We start from the raw sequence: 17,482 nt of genomic DNA on the forward strand, positions 1-17,482 counted from the left end.
TACATTTTCTTTTTTATGTCGTAATAGCTCGACGAGCCATAAGCTGAAGATGAAGGTCGTGCTATTTCCACGTGTGTTTATGTAATAAAGCATCACTAGTTTAACAGATTATTATTTACGCTCGGGCATTAAAGTAAAATGCCCAACCGAGCGTCTACTTTACACGACGCAGCGTGTCACTACTTTAAAGGAACCTTATCAGCATCTTTGCACCTCCCACACACACGCAAACAACTCCCTTCGAGGCCCACATGTCCCCTCTGAAGGGTGGGAGCGAAGCTGATTACATAATGCTCTTCAACAACTGACCAACAACTGTCGACGCTCTCTGACCTCCCGTCCATTTGCTGTTTTGAAGTTCGTCCTCAGTGCAGGTCAACAGGTGAGCTTCCTGACATCCTAATTGTTTCATTATGGTTATTATCACCACAAATATCGCCCTTAGTTTTGTTTTAGTGTTAATTGTGTTATGTTATAATTGGTAGCAGCGCTATACTTATATTTATAAAGGCTTTATTTCTTAATTTTTCACTGTTTGTTCATTTTGTTGAGCAAGACGAACCAATTCATACATGGCAGCTCAAGGATTTGATCCGTTTTTTGTTTTTTGGCGCATTGTCATTAGTTAAATGTATTACCTTAAAAAACAACATGGAGAAAGAATAAAAATGTGACGTACTTGTGGTGTTTAAATGGTGCTGTGTGCTTAAGATAACATCAAACCACAAAATGAAGCCACAGATCCCAAGAAGTGCTCTATCTGCTGACCACAGTAGATGGTGGGGGGACGACAAAACCAGCCTGGTTGTAAACCAAACAACAAACAGGTGCTCATCCGTACAGTCAAATATGGATCAGTTTATGTTTTATTATTGTATGGATTATGTATTGGCTGAATATCGAATTCAGTTTTTTTCTCTTAACAGCGGGGAAATAGTTATTAGTCAAATAAAAAATAAAAATATGAGGCAACCTTGCAGTGTTTTATGAGAACTTATTGTATAGCTTGTGCGGTAATAAGACTCGGCTTATTATCTGCCATGGCAGCTCTCGAGCGCCTGCAGAGTGGAGATAAGCAGCATCTACATGCCGCACCCAGGAGGAGGAACCTGCTGCTCTCTGCAGCTAAACTCGACCATTACACACTTTTACACTGCCCAGTTGAGTCATACCCCAGTCCATTTCACAGTCTGGTCACCTGACTACGTTAGGGGTTGATATTTTAGTTTACCTGTAGGTATTGTGTACTTTATTCCTTAAGGAAAAAGCACACATATACCACTCTTCTGCACTGCCTGAATGCAATGCAATTCACAGTCTTTCCAAATCTATTGCACACGATTTGTAATGTTAAGGGATATAATGACATTCCTGTCCTCCGTCTTAACTCAGAGTAAGAACAGCTCCAGTACCATGGCTGCCTTCCTTCATCACTGCCCCTTCCTGAAGTCAGCTCCACGGCCAGCTTTAAGGAGAACCGGAGCCGCCTTGTTGTCTCTGGCAGACCAGTGCCCCATCATCGCCCGTCAGATCACCGTGAGCTCTCTGGAGGCCAAGCTGAGCATCTCACCCACCAAACCCAGGAGTCCAGGACTTCCCGTGGTGGACCAAAGGAGGCTGTTTGCCCAAACTGCCACTCAGGTGGCCACGTTTGTGTCCAAGGGCTGCCCTTTTGTCACCTCTCAGATTGAGCTGGTCCGAGCCAGCCCTGAAGTACAGGAGGACGTCAAAGATGGTAGGAGGAAATGACCAGCTGTGGTGCTGTCGTGCAAAAACAGAATTCAAACTTTAATAGAAGCACATTTGACAAACACACGTCTTTACCAACTCTCTCACAGGTTTGATGACTTCTCTGTTGAAAGATTTCAAGGATTCAGTCTTCCCAACATCAGTTCAAACCAACACTGTCACTCATCTCCTCAAAGACAACATGGGTAATCGTTACGTCTCCAATCTAATATGGTGTCATCTTGTAAAAAAAAAAAAATAATAATAATAACTAATTAATAATCATATAGCCTAGATGGCTGTTGAGTGCTGCAATTGATTTGAAGTCAAACCTTCCTGCAGATGGCCCCAGCTACGACTATGATCACCTCTTCATGGAGAAGATTGCTGAGAAAAAGAAGGACCACACTTACAGAGTCTTCAAGACGGTGAACAGGAGTGCTGAGGACTTCCCTTTCGCTGAGGATTACTCCGTCTCCGGGCAGGAGGGCTCGCAGGTGTCCGTCTGGTGCAGCAACGACTATCTGGGAATGAGCCGGCACCCCAGGGTCCTCGGAGCTATCAGGTAAAATAACATGTTTCTTAGTTTGCAGAGCCAGTACAGGGTTTAGGGTCCTTTGAGTAACGTTTAAACATCGTCATTTCAAAACAGCTCATGTGTTTTTTCCCCGAACAGAACCATCGTGTACTTACCGGAAATGACGAACCTAATATTTGAACCCGCGAAAATAGCTGGTTGCTTTATTTGGTCATTTTACGCAAATGAAAACGTGTTTTCGTGACTCCTGTGTCACCCACACGGTAAAAAAAATATATATATATATATATATATATATATATTGATGTCTTCTGTGCGACATCAATACTTTGGTACTTTGAGATACGTTACGAAACCAAGACTCCGACACGACATCCGGGTACTCCAAATGCACCGCATTTAAATGACCTGTCCAAACCTTTGCTGTATGACCACATATCAGAAAATCTAATGGAAGTTGGTGTTGAGTATTAATTATGATATTAGCATGGTATCAGACAATTGAGATGGTTAACATGGAAAACATTGAGCTGGGAACTGAATGTGGAATTTCACAGAGTTGAATTTTCTGAGGACGAAACACATTTTAGGAGCAAATTAATGCAATTTCATAATATTACATCTATTTCCAAGTTTACTAAAACTCTGTTTTAAAATAAATATTCAATTTCAAATTGTGCTTGTTCAAAGTTAGTTTTTCCAATGCAGTTTTTCAAGTTGAATACTACAATTCAAGTCAGTCTATGTGATTCAAGTTATGTACAAGTATTTTTAATGCAATTATTTAAGTTGATCACTTTAAATGTGAATGATTCAAAAACAAATTTTGGCGACATATTTCTGTCCTCAGAGAGTCCTTGGACAGGAACGGTGCAGGAGCAGGTGGGACCAGGAACATCTCAGGTACCAGTAACTTCCACGTGTCTCTGGAGAAGGAGCTCGCCCAGCTACACCAGAAAGATAGAGCTTTGGTCTTCTCCTCCTGCTTCGTGGCCAATGACTCCACCCTCTTCACTCTGGCTAAGATGCTGCCAGGTAAATACTGACCTTTCCGCCATAACTCATATTAATAGATTCAGATGACGACACTCCTGGAAAGGGCAGAGCTCACGGCCAATTACACTTTTAAATATTAATATTTCATATACACTTTGTAAAAAAAAGGTGAATAGTATCTCAGAATTGATAAATAGAAATCATGTCCTCTGTTTTCATGGAATGTTCACTGTGATGTATACAGGGTGCGAGATCTACTCTGATGCAGGGAACCACGCATCAATGATTCAGGGCATCAGGAACAGTGGAGTCAAACGCTTCATCTTCCGCCACAATGACAGTCGTCACCTGGAGGAACTGCTCCAACGCTCAGACCCTAAGACACCAAAAATAGTGGCATTCGAGACTGTGCACTCAATGGACGGTGAGTATCATGAAATGCTGAAGTTGACTCAAAAAATGTATTCCGCATGTCTGACCTTCACCGTGAAGAATGTGCAGTACCAGTGAAAAGTTTGATAATATAAAATCAGATCAGAAAAGATAAGATGACTTTATAAATCCCGCCGTGGGGATACACCTACTCTTTTTTTCTTTTCTTTTTTTCTGGAGAACGAAACTGACGACATTTCATTACTATGAAATAACACATTTGGATTTATGTTAAAAAATATATATAAACAAAGAAAATCTGGAAGGAGTTTCCACATATGAATTTGTAGGCAGTTTATCCTCCACGTTGTGGTCCATCTCATCCCAAACCACCACAGATGGGTTTAGGTTTGGTGATTTTAGAGGCCAGGTCATCTGATGCAGCACTTTTTGTAAAACAAGCCTGGTGGTGTATCATTGTCCTGTTGAAAAACAGGACACTAAGCACAAACCAGATAGGATGATGTGTTGCTGCAGTATGTTGTGGTAGTCATGTCGGATAAGCATTGCCTTGAACGCGGTAGAAATATGCAGATACCTTCTCTGCGTCTCACAAAAGACAGCGGGTGGAACCACAGTCCAGATTTCCACTGGACCTAAAGTCCAGCGTTCCTCATGAGAGCCAGTTTTATCTCCTTTTTTTTTTACTACACTTGAAGCAACTATCAAAGTTCTTATAATTCCCCTTCCTGGATGATGACCTCAACATATTGCTCATAGTGTGTTGTCATAAAGGCAAACAGTGGTTACTCTGAGGAATTTAAATGAAACAGATTTTGCTCTGTTTACATGTTGTTGTTTTTTTCTCACTACCTGTCGTGGAGGAGCGGCCTATATCTCTTGAAACCCAAAAATCACACTAAAAACACTGGCATGTTGTTTATACAAATATCATATTGTACAACATGGAGACAAACTAAAATCTTACAGCCGTGTGTCTCACAGGAGGCCTAGATCTAACCTGGCCTGTATAGCAAGAAAAAGCCTACGCTAGTACCTACTCAATAACCCAAACAATCCTCATACAAGGACCTTATACTATACATCAACCTAAATCATCATCATACAGCATCTGTCTTAGCCTTAGCACCTCGTAACTGAACAAGCAACGAATAAATAGACAAATAATTATAAAATAAAATATGAACAAATGATTAACTATAAACTTGCCACTCAGTTTACTTTCAGCATCGAAGGTTTTCACTGGTACCGTATTGTATGTTCAGAGTTTGACACGAGAAGACTGTTTTCAAATTCTTCTGCTGAAAGTGTAAAATGTCTCTGTGCTCAGCTAAAATGTTACCAAGCAGGAGTCGTGACAGCACAACTGTGTTTTTTTTTTAATGCCAACGGGCTAACTTAACACATGATGTGAAAGTTATAAGTTTGCATTGCACATACTATGCACTGAGAACGGGTGTTCAGTGAATGAAAATATTTGCATATTCATCAGGGAGGCGTAGGAATCCTTTAAAGAATCTCTCACCTGTTAATTGAACTTGTTGATCAAAAAATAATAAGACGCAAATTATTCTTCAAAGCAGAGGGTTTTTCTACATCTTTGAACATGGCCAGAGGGGATCATTAAGTAGCAGTGATCAAGGACATTATTTGGACTGAATATATTCATATAATTAATCAGATAAATAACAGGGAGTAAACCTACTGACTTATTCTTTATACACAGAAGAATTTGGACATGAATCAATTACCTTCAGAGTCAAATGAAATTCACATACAGAGAGGGATCCAAATTAAATGTGTGCAGTAGTTTTACAGAGAAAAAAAAATCAATCACCAACCAATGTGTGTCTGTGGAATTCTCAGTTGACTGTATAGTGGAGCTGTGTGGTTATAATAATAATAATAATAATAATAAGCAGCCCAGCAGTCAGAATAAGGTTATAGTTCATAGCTTATAAAGAGAAAGCCAGAATTGGAGTGTGCATAACATTAAATGGTTATCTGTCATTCATCACCGTCTCCAATGGGAGGGATTAGTTTTCTCACCTTAGCTCTATTTTTCTGTGACATCACAATAAAGCTGAAGTAGACCGAATGAATGACTTTGATCCTATTTTTTACAACAAAAAAGTAATTTTGACAGAATTTTTTGTTTGTTTTGTAGATAGGTGTGCTTTTAATATTTCCAAATACTAAAAATGACTCTTTTTCAGCATATAGTTAACACTTATATATGTATATGTATATATATATATATACATAGATGTTACGCAGTGATGACATTTGCAGCTTTGATGTCCTGCTGTTCACCTATACACAGTTTGTAATTATACCACCTATTTGTCTGGGGGTATCAGGTGCCATATGTCCTCTGGAAGAGCTGTGCGATGTGGCTCATCGTTATGGAGCTCTGACGTTCGTTGATGAAGTTCACGCTGTGGGTCTGTATGGAGCCCACGGAGCTGGAGTGGGCGAGAGAGACAACATTTTGCACAAGATTGACATTGTTTCTGGGACCTTAGGTGAGTTACTTTTGAGGAAAATCTACTTCTTTGTGTTAAAAATGTACAAGTAAGGCTACCGTTTTCCTTTTCATTTTTTTATTTGTCAAAGGTATAACGAATTAGTCTTTTAATACAAAAAAAACAAAAACACATTGAAGCCACTTCCACACGGATAATGGACACCAGTGATCCACCAACATGTCCTTTCACCTATAAGACAAACAGCTTCAAACCGTCATAGATAAATTGTCTCTCTTCTTGGATAAACTCCCATTGACAGCCATTCCTGCACCAACTGTCACTGTCATATTGCCAACATAGCATCAATAACTCTCAACACGTATGATGCTGCTCTTTATGTTGGTTAAATGAGGGCAGGACAGGAGGGAGCGCTCATCAGAAGAAGCAGAGGTTTTATCAGCAGGGTGTCGGCTCTACTCCCTCTCTGGTTGTACTGATAAAACCATCCAGCAGTCCGTGCTGTGTTTGTGATGACTGCAACGTTTTAGGTAGAAATTCCTGGAAACTAATCCTGAATTACAACATTTGACCTTTTCCAGAAATATTTGCAGGTGTAGACTTGGCAATTAATAAACAAACAAGCTCAAATTGAATTCACTAATTATATATTAGTGGTGTGTCATCACACCAAGTTCAGCTTTCATTTGCTTTATTATGGCAATATCATAATCTGATGCAGAAAAGTAAATAACCATTGGTAAGTTATTTAGAATATCAGTTTACTCAATACAAGTTTTATTTGTAAAAGCTTCATCTCAGCTCAACTACATACAGACTATATAGGCTGTTTATTGGGTCACAGGCCTATCTGTATTATATAATTAGATATATAATTGAATCCCTACAAATTAGAAAACTTTGTTAAGATGTTAAAAATGTTAAGCATTATTTTTTTTATGGTGCAGAGAATTAATCAAATTATTTTTGTAGCAATACTGCAATGAAAAAAAACAATAAACATTCTTTTCATCCAGACTTACAGAAGTGTCATTGAAAAATATGTATTAAAATGACGTATTATGGCTATTTTCTGAATGCCATGCCATTGTATAGGTTATATAAATGTATTTTTATTCCAATAATATTATTATAGCAGTTTTTATATTGTTGGATAGTTTAAATCAAATAGCTGTCAAATGTATGCATGGAGTCCCTCTAAAATGTAACAGAATAGAAAATTCAAGCATTATTTAGCAGGCATTCTCAGTTACATTTATACCCGAGTAAACATACGTCCCATCACTGATTATTTCATGTCTCCTTAGCTCTCATACAATTTGTCCCCTGTTACTGTTCCAGGCAAAGCCTTTGGTTGTGTGGGAGGCTACATAGCCAGCAGCGCCGCCCTGGTGGACACGGTGCGCTCCTACGCTGCGGGCTTTATCTTCACTACTGCCCTGCCTCCGATGATCCTGGCCGGAGCCCTGGAGTCTGTGCGGGTCCTGAAGAGCCCTGAAGGGCAGGTGCTCCGCAGAAACCACCAGAGGAACGTGAAACACATGAGGCAGCTGCTCATGGATAAAGGCCTGCCTGTGGTCAACTGCCCCAGTCACATCATCCCCATACGGGTATGAAGATTTAAGGAGATTTATCTCCTTATTTGACTATTCTGTGATGACATATTCTGAATATCTGCCAAACACTTCCTCACTACCCTGAAAATTAAAGGCATTAAATTAAATTAAATTTTCTCAAGTCAAAATGTCTGCTGTGAACGAGGTCTATTGTCAACTCTGAAAGTGCAGCACAGATAAGATGCAGTCTGCAGTGTGCCACTGTAATAATTTTACACTTTTAAGTTTGTAATTACGATCACATTTATACATTAAGCAATTTAAGTTCCATTTTAGCCATAGATATTTAAATCTGTTTGAGATACCATTCAGTTTGTAATTCCATTTAAAAATTAATACACCATTTAATTTTGACATTTGTACTAAATCTTTTGGATCCTAATTCAATTCATTTGTAGTTGATTTTTGAAATGCATCAAATTATGAATCAGTCACAACTAAAGGAACTAAACGGTTTGTAATTAGTCCACAGGCACCGCAGCACTGGCTTTGATTCATTCATGTACAGCCCGACAGCGTTGAATAAAATCATCCACCAAATGGCTCATGTCGTCTTCCAATGGTTCATTTTCTAGGTCGGCAACGCTGAGCTGAACACCAAGGTGTGTGACACCCTGCTGGAGAGTCACAACATCTACGTCCAGGCCATCAACTACCCCACAGTGCCCCGTGGAGAGGAGCTGCTGCGTCTGGCTCCGTCTCCTCACCACAAGCCTGACATGATGGAGTATTTTGTGGGTGAGTGTGGGGATCCTCAACACAATTCGGTCAGAGTTGTCCTGGGAAACATCCAATTAAGTTAAGTGGGGGAAAAGTCCAGCACAGATGATTTATGTTTGTCTTTAGAGATTGACTTTGTAAGCATTTATGGATCCCTCGACACCCACTTGCCATCGGATATGCTACGATGCAAAGTGACAGTACTCTGTAGGGATTTTAAAATTGTTATCCCTCAGAAGCAAAACTCACACCGTGACAGAACTGACTTTTAAAGATAAAAATGGCAACAACAAAAAATATCAGTCTTTACCTGTTTAATTCTTACAAATGTCTGTTGCATTTCCAGAGAAGCTGGTGGAGGTGTGGCAGGAGGCGGGTCTCCACCTCAACATCCCAGGCATGGCTTCCTGCACCTTCTGTGACCGTCCGCTGCACTTCAACCTCATGAGTGAGTGGGAGAAATCCTACTTTGGCAACATGGAACCACAATACATAACCGTGTCTGCATAGAACCAAAGTATGTGTTGCATCTGAACACAAGATGCACAAACAGTATATGCATAAATGTGGTGCTACATATAAATATTATGCTAAATGATGAAGTCCTACTTTATCGGAGAAGAGTACTAATGTATGGACTAAATTCTAGTATGTATTCATGTTTTCCTGTATTTCTGCATATTACGTTGTGTTTGCTGCCATGGATATAATTAAACAAATGCCTCCATTTTGGAAGTGTAAAACCTGCACACTTGACACTTTCTTAAATCTTTTATCTAGGTGTGATGGTTTTAAATAAACGACGCTATTTAATTTCATGTTAAATGATTTTTGTTTTTCATACAACATAATCTGTATTGTTTTGTCCATTTTCACAATAATTAAATAATTTAGTTAGTGATGTTTATGTCATGAATGTATGAACCTGCAAAATTAAGGTGGTTGTAGTGTTGAATATCTGTACTAACATAATCCTCTCATATTTAATATACTGCTTTGACATAACTACAGAGATACTGATTGTTAGCGGACACTGCTGTTAATCCTATGAATTTAAATGAAACATGGAAGATATAATGTGACCCTGAAACATCTTATAAAAGTCTGGAAGATTATCCATCAATTAGATTGTTCCTCCACAACAGGAGATGTTGAGGTATAGGCACAGACATGATTACATGTTATGAGCTGAGGTGGAGATTCTGTGTCCAGTTTGTTTCTCCATGAACACTAGTTGACGTTGCAAGGACTGGCCACTTCCCGTTTGACCCGTGCCCTCAGTCTACGAAGCTCTATGTTCTCACTGTCTACAAGGAGGCCACATTCAATCAGTGTCCAAGCCTTACTGAGCTGCTGCTCCCCATAGTGCTGCAGCGCCCCCCTCAGGAAGCATTCAGCCAGTCGAAACCTGCCCAGACCGGCCTCCACACACTGGATGGCCTGGTCCCTGTGGAGCTCCAGGGCCTGGGTGAAGTCCTCCAGAGCTGCTCCTTCTCTGGAGCAGAGCACCAGGCTGCGACCTCGCCGGCACAGATCCTCCGTCCGGACTTGAGGGTCGTCTGAGCAGCTACAGTCAGGTCCCCTGTGCTTCTGGATAACTCTATCCAGGTCAGCTACGGCCCTCTCATGTAAACCCAGCTGTGCCAGGCAGGCAGCCCGCTGGCGAAGATACTGCAGCTTCTGATTACCCACTGCTTGTACTGCCACAGCCAAGAGTGTGAGCGCCTGATCCCACTGGCCCCCTGATGACACACTGCTGGCCTCCTGCGCTGCTGCCTGTTATACAGTGTGGATACCAAACAATTACAAGGTAATTTATAAATGCATAAATACCCTTTATTTAGAATAGATAGTTCTAGTTAACAGATAGATGGATGGATGGATCCCCACTGAGGAATTTCACTTTACAGCAGCAAACAAGTGGAATAAATGAATGAATAAGTGATTAACAACAATGAATACCATAAAAATATATACACTTATCAAATAAAGACAGAGATATAATAATATACACGTGTGTGGCCTTTCCCACTAAAACCATTGCACTCATGGCTGGAATTTCAGAGATCATTGTGGGACTTTTTGTGCCCCTTAACTATAAAGACTCTCTATTTTGGGTAAATATTTTAGTCCTCTCCTTGGAAATGTCTTCAGATAAAACTGATATGCTGATGATTTACTCATTCGGTACTGAATCTGGGATTCCTGCTCATGGCTTACCTGCGCGATGTATTTTCGCTGATTAAATGGGATGAGGGCCAGCAAGAACTCCAGACTAGATGTATCCTTCTCCGTCAGTTTACTTAGCCGGCGAGCTGCGCTGCGGTAGTTCTTCTGCCAGGCCTCCACTACACCCACCCTGGCCTGGGCCACCGCATCTCTTGGCTCCTGACCAAATATCTGGCACAGATGAGCGCCTGCTGCCTTAACGTCACCTGGAGCAGATGGACCATAACAGAAGGAGTGAGGATGACTGTAAATAAGAAGCGACAGGTGCAATTGTCCTTTTAATCAAATTGGAAACACCACACAGCAGAAACCATGACCTCCAAACCAGATCATTTCCAGTGACATCAAGGATCCCAGTCATAATTCCAGCAGCATTGTTTGGTAAAGTTACCATCTCACCTTTAGCCAAGAGGATGTCCACATAGAGAAGATGCCACCTAGGGTCTCTGCAGTCAGTCCTCATCAGAGCGCCACCAATTATAAAAGCTTCCCTGAGCTGCTCTTCATGGCAGGGAACAGCATTAGAGACCACAATGTCTGAGAGGCCGGCACGACAGAACTGATGCAGCCAATCACAGACCAGATTTCGTGCCCTGTCCTTGAGTGACAGGATGTCTTTGGTGACTATGTCAGTGTTTATCTGAAGTGCCGCCAGGATATCATGTGTGCATTCCTGGCGGGAAGAGGAAAATTTTATGCATTTTTTTATACATCTTTTTCCTCTTTCTTCCCGCTTACGTCGGTCAATATAAGCAGGATGACACATGTCACTGTATACTTTTTTTTTTAAATTGATTGAGAAGGTCAGAGGAAAAAAAAAAGGGTAAAATGTGCCATAATGTTTCGACAGTCTTTCAACTCAAGATTACCTTTTGTTGATTCAGCATGAGATGTGTGAAACCTCTTCCACAGAGGGCCTGCACGTGTTTAGGGTGGTCCTTCAAAATGGCACTGAAATCAAATATGGCTGTCTTTCGTTGGCCCAGCAGGGCATAACACCTCGCTCTCTCCAGCAGGGAGTCGGCTGCCTCGCCCCCTTGAAAGACAGGATTACTTCATTCATTTTACAGCATTTAAAAAAAAAAAAAAAAAAGATCTCGTTTCACTGTTTTGTGCCAATCTTTGTCTTTATCCCTCCAATCATTCATTATATCTCGATTAATGTGTCACAACCACTGTGAGTGTTATTATTAACGATCAGACATGGATCAAAGAATATCAACGACTCATCAATCAGATTCTAATCACCAGAAGCCATAATAGCGATGGAGAAATAGGCCACAGCCTCCCTGACAGCGCTCTCCTCTCTTGTGCCATGCAGGATGCGTTTTGCAGCTGAGTGACAGTGTCCCTGCAGCAGCGTCCGGTCCTTCTGTTGTGCCACTGACAACAGGGGGCGCAAGCAGCTGGTATCACCACACAGGATGAGCTTTTTCAGCAACTGCAGGGAAAATGGATGAAATGAAATCTTTATCTCTTTTACTGTGGAAGCTGTGAAATTAAGAAATAAAGATAGTAAGCACCAGTTGAGATCGGCTCAGACTATTAGACTATTAATATATAGTATTAATATCACCATGAACACAGATTTCTCTTGCATAAGTTTAGCAACTAAATTGCTTTTTACTATGCAGTTTCAATGTGTTTCAACCCTTTCAACAACAACTACAAAATGTGAATCTACATATTAACATAGACCAGTGGGTAAACTTTGCAAGCTGAAGTCTAACATGCTCACCAGAAATACAATTGATATTTATGCATCCTTCAGGACTCATTTCAACTTTATTAATTCAATTTATCAATTAAAAAAGAGAAAGGCCAAATCAAATGTATTGCAAGTAGTGTGTAACATGCAGGTGGTTATTTTAATGAATCTCTTGACTGCTGAATTGTTCTTGTAGTTCATCTTGTTGCAGTCCTGCAGTGGTATATTTGTACGTGTGTGCCTGTAGTTGGTGTGGTGAGACAAGAATAGATTTTCTGCACTGATTCATTGTGGCATCAGGTTTGAAAAACACTAATAGCAGGTGTTCCCAAACATTTATGCCAATGTGCAGAAATTACAAATAAGACTGTGAAATCGCTGATTAAAACATTTGCCAAATCTTTAAGTGGCAGATTATTTCCACAATAAATAATATTTAAATTATCATGCATAGGTGGCAGCACACCTTGGAACTTGTTAGCGCCTCTAACCTACGTACCTGATTAGTGTCATACAGAAAGCCTCTGTGCAGCTGCAGCAGGGCGAGGCGAGCCAGGATTGGTGCCCGAGGATTGGTGGGCCCGACGGAGAGCAGCAGCCGGTAGGCCTCCTCCACCCGACCGAGCTGGTACAAGGCATCAGCTGCCAGGATCTGAGGCCCATCAGCACTGGTCTGGAGCTCCATCAGCAACGCCGCCAAGGACTGGACACCGGCAGGAGTCCTAAGGTACAAAACAGGAAAAGGTGCAAAGTAACTGTGAAAACATGAATGAGAACTTTCATTAGAGCAGAGATCACAAACTGAAATATAATAGTCGTAATTTCATTTAGATGAAAAAGTAGCACAGAACTGAATAAACTACTTGTGGAAATTGTATAATCAATATCATAGATTTTAGTCCTTTTCGCTCGTCCATCCATCCATTATCTATACCCCCCTTTTTCAGTGTCCCGGGGGGACTGGAGTCTATCCCCACTGGCTTTGGGCGAAGGAGGGGTACACCCTGGATAGGTCACCAGTTCATCACAGTGACCACATAGAAACACAGAAAAACATTCATGCTCACGTTCACCTACGGCCAATTTGGAGTCACCAGTTAATCTAGCAGGCATGTCTTTGGACTGTGGAAGGAAACCAGAACACTTGAGGAAAGCCACTCAGACGAAGGGAGAACATGCAAAAATCCACACACAAAGGCCCCAGTCGACCAGCTTCTTACTGTGAGGCGACAGTGCTAACCACTGCACCACACTGCTGTCCCCTTTGTACTTGTTATAGTTGGAGCTACATGTACAGGTGTTACAAATAACCTCCACAATGGCCGTGTTTTATTTAAGTGTCCCAATAGGCAGTGCAATAACAGTGCAACACGCAAAGCACACACAGTCAAATGGACCCTGAAACTGAAGCTGCTGAAACGAATACAGTGATCCATAATTTTATTACGTACACGTGTGCTTTTATTGCCGTGACATGTCCAAATTTCTTCTTTAAGAAAGGAATAATGATCAGACTGTATGTGAGACAAACATCATACCCTGATCTGTGGTTGTCTCTCTCTGATGGGGCCTGCAGGTGCTGGTCCTCCTGTTGGGGCCGCCGGGAGTCTTCAGTAGAACTGGACTTGGATTTGTGCGCTCCCTTCCCCTCCAGCATGACTCGTCCCTGCTCCAGTAGAACAGTCGACAGCAACCCTCGGTAGTTCCACGGCACCAAGCAACGAACAGTCAATGCGGTTTCCTGAGGATGCAGCCTGCTGGCAGTCACGTAGTCTAGAGCTGTGAGATAGTTTAAGCCACCCATCATGCGCAGGAGCCCCCTGCCACAAAGGGCCCTCACACAGCTGGAGGGATGGGGGGTGTTGTGTTCAATCACAGCCTGGAAGTCTTCTAATGCCCCCTTGTGGTCATCAGAGAGAAGTCGCGCATATCCACGAAGCACCTGTACTGTGTTTTGATAGCTCTGCTGACCTTGTGCAGCAGCCAGCTGGCTACAGATAGAGAGGGCTTCTTTGTGTTCCCCTCTGAGGAGGAGACAGTCAGCCAGTCGGACCCGTAACTCTCTGCCTCCCCCATCAGGCTCTAAATGACACAGAGTCCGTAACTGAGTAATCACAGGGTCCAGGAGTTCAACTCCTTCAGTGGATCGCAGGTCTGTACGGAGGAGAACCCTCTCCCTGTAACCAGACAGGCCCCTCCCTGCCTGCTGCCGGAGATGGTTTCGTGCAGCCACCCCGGTGCCATGATCTGTGAAGAGCTTTTGGAAGTAGATTCGGGCGGTGGCAGGGTGGATCTCAAATGCTTTTCCCAGATCTCTGCACTCCTCTGCGGTCCTTGCTCCTGCTGAGAAGCAGGCAGCTGCTCGACTGGTCAAGAGTCTGGCTGTCCTCTCGGGAGTGTCTTGGAATAATTTGTCTGTATTACTTTCCGACATTTTCTGATGGTGACCATGATGCAAGAGAGCAGAGTAGACCTCCACACTGTCTCCAAACCTGCCTGTCAAAAACAAATAAGCTGCTTGAAGCTCCCGAACTTCTCTACTCTCAGGTGAGATAGCCAACAAAAACTCAATGCTTGAAGAAGAAGCCTCAATATCTAGCTTATCATTATACTTTGTTGTCACTGCCCATGTGCTGTCAAACATCAGAGAGGGATGTGTGCACATTATTTGCTCTGTGAAGGCCGTCACTATTTTGGGCAGGTGCCCAGCCTGTCTGCTCTTCACCAGTGTGACAGTTTCAGATTTCTTACTCCGATAAGCTTTGAGGTAAAGCTTGAGCCCCTTGAAACTGTGAGGCTCTGAGACCAAGCAGGCCAGGGCTCGAGTTATCTCCAACAAAACGCGAGTTGAACCTTCCGGGTGAGAGTTTTGTTCCCCTTCAAGTAGAGCAGTGCAGCGAGCAGAAATCTCCTCGCATCCATGCCCTCCACTCTGAAGAAGAGACTCCATTTTGAAAATGGTGGCAAACAGGTTGTTGGGGCTGAGTGTGGACAGGAACACTGCTGCAAGACCTTTGTTAAGACCCTCGGCAGGCTGATTCTCATGATGACTGTCAAGCCAACCTTCTAGAGTAGAGATCACCGAATCCAGGCAGGACTTATCCCGTTTCCGCATGTGGGACACGGCAGAGATGGCGTGAGTCCTGAAGGCAGACATGTACAGGGACGTGGCTTTCTCCGGCTCTCCAGCCTCAAGGAACTTGTCTCCGTCCTTGCAGAGCTTTGAAACATTGACTCCGGGTCGAACTAAAGCAGTCATGATGAGGCAGCAGGCCTCTCTCTGTTATAGCGTCTTCGGCTGAAGACGTTGACATTTCGTGGTTAGAAAACAAGATGTGAGATATGAGATACAAATTATTTTATACTTAAGTTGAAAGATATAATTATCAATACTCACCATACTATATTAAAGCATCAAGCAATATGCCTTTTTTTTTCAAAACAGACATTTTGACAATGTCCTTGTAAGCCATGCCGGTGTGACAATGAGCTAGCATTCACAATACCAGGACCCAGAAACTAAAGCAGATGACATTTATGTAAAAAGGTCAAGATCTTATTCATAGTGGATTACAGTGTTGTTTGTCCTCCCAAACATGTTTAGTGGGGTACTTGCTGAATTTATGCTACCAATATTTTTACCAAATTCATATGAGAACTTCCTGTATTCATTTCAAATTAAAATCCCTTTCATGCTTTATCCACGGTCCAGCCTTTGGTAGGTTTGGTAGGTTTTGACCAAGTCTCTAGTGACTAAAAAGATTGTCCCCTTGATTAAGTACATTTATGCTGTCAACATCTGCAATATCTCCTTCTCATATCTTTTATTCACTGTAGAAATTCAGAAATTATAACTGCTGATATCAGTTGATACACACTGCAGTGAAAAACGTCCATTACTCCTAATTTTTTTTTTAATGATGTTTCATTTCACACTTAAGGTGTATGGCCTATTAGCTCCGTTGTGTGACTTCAACCCACCTGCTGCATTTTGGCTTTTTGTCGAAAACAGCGAACCCAAGAAAATGTGGGGGAAAAAAACAAAACTATATCCGAGACTTTGGAAAGTCTGAACAAGGACACAAACTCAACGATAAGCTTGGTGCCAGCTCATTTTGTCACAGAAAACCTAGGCCCCCTTTTTTTTTTTTTTTTTTTTTTTTTTGGTAATTCAATAGCTGTGGGCCGTGTTGCCAAGGACAACGTGTCCGCTCACACAACATAAGCTGTAATGGAGTTTTTAGCTCTTTCTTTAAAGTCCATAATAGACTTACAGAGAAAACAACAAGATTAAAAAAAAAAAAAAAAAAAAAAAAAAAAAAAAAAGAAAAGAAAACTGACCGCAACAGGGTTCACATCTCGGTAAACTCCTCCGGCTCCGTCTCTCTTCTGATGTCAGGACATCAGAAGGTTTGCTGCGCGAGCTGTTGTTGTTGTGAGCGCGGATCCGGTTGCCAGTGGAAACCACTAACGCGCATGCTAATGAGAACACCACGATTCCACAGTAAAGGCACTCGTAACATCCTGTTACAAATATAACATACAATCAGCGATCAAATCTGTTCCTTTGCGTCAAGTCAGACAGAGCAAAGTGGTTAGAGCTTCTAGGAATGTTAAAAGGGTGAAAACGGTCTGAAAGTTAAAAAAAAAAAATATATATATATATATCACCATATATATATATATATATTTTTTTTTAAGTCATTAAAACGCCTCCACAAAAGGCAAAACATAAACAGGCAGAAAGCATGCCACCTAAATTTGACTTTTCTTACCCAAATTGTGTGTCTATTTACTGCAGCCATAACATTTTGGAAACAATAGATTCTTATGTTGTAGCTATAAGTGTCCTCAAATAACAAATATAGTGCAGCCTGTTGAAGTGTTCAACAAATGATTAGAAAAGCAGTAACACAATTTCAAAAAGTATTACCACTATATCTCCTGTAGAATTTTTGACTGACTCAGGTCGACCAAAATGTTGTGTTCATGTACAGCTTATTGGCAGCTTAGCAACATGTGTTTGTACTATGCAAGAAAGCAAATATGTTTTTAAACCTGTTGCCAG

At 41.6% G+C, this 17,482-nt stretch overlaps 2 protein-coding genes and 1 long non-coding RNA gene across 4 annotated transcripts; 1 reads left to right on the forward strand and 2 right to left on the reverse strand.

The window, feature by feature from the left end:
- The first annotated feature begins 300 nt into the window (after nt 1–300).
- On the forward strand, nt 301–12,231 carry alas2 (aminolevulinate, delta-, synthase 2). Its single transcript, XM_069689108.1, has 11 exons — nt 301–382; nt 1,393–1,735; nt 1,839–1,934; nt 2,071–2,293; nt 3,117–3,301; nt 3,507–3,686; nt 6,016–6,180; nt 7,483–7,751; nt 8,333–8,495; nt 8,824–10,287; nt 12,028–12,231. Exons 2-10 carry the CDS (start codon nt 1,414–1,416, stop codon nt 8,985–8,987), a joined length of 1,767 nt encoding a protein of 588 aa, XP_069545209.1. The 5' UTR covers nt 301–382; nt 1,393–1,413; the 3' UTR covers nt 8,988–10,287; nt 12,028–12,231.
- Nucleotides 743–2,233, reverse strand: LOC138615449 (uncharacterized). Its single transcript, XR_011310533.1, has 2 exons — nt 2,142–2,233; nt 743–1,761 (listed from the first exon to the last, which is right to left on the reverse strand). It is a non-coding gene; the product is annotated as an uncharacterized lncRNA (long non-coding RNA).
- On the reverse strand, nt 9,708–16,569 carry ttc34 (tetratricopeptide repeat domain 34). Of its 2 annotated transcripts, XM_069689097.1 has the most exons (8): nt 16,396–16,407; nt 13,953–15,933; nt 12,914–13,136; nt 11,955–12,147; nt 11,576–11,742; nt 11,106–11,379; nt 10,698–10,912; nt 9,708–10,253 (listed from the first exon to the last, which is right to left on the reverse strand). In XM_069689097.1, the coding sequence occupies exons 2-8, from the start codon at nt 15,671–15,673 to the stop codon at nt 9,708–9,710; spliced, it is 3,339 nt and encodes a 1,112-aa protein (XP_069545198.1). In that variant the 5' UTR covers nt 15,674–15,933; nt 16,396–16,407. The 2 variants fall into 2 exon arrangements, with proteins under 2 accessions (XP_069545198.1, XP_069545197.1); XM_069689096.1 differs by having other exon boundaries at nt 13,953–16,569.
- Between the last annotated feature and the right edge of the window lie 913 nt (nt 16,570–17,482).

Source organism: Brachyistius frenatus, unplaced genomic scaffold (assembly GCF_029030835.1).
Source record: "Brachyistius frenatus isolate BFR_SWC_R1_liver_20210118 unplaced genomic scaffold, ASM2903083v1 Contig_6, whole genome shotgun sequence".
Taxonomy (NCBI): Eukaryota; Metazoa; Chordata; class Actinopteri; family Embiotocidae; genus Brachyistius; species Brachyistius frenatus.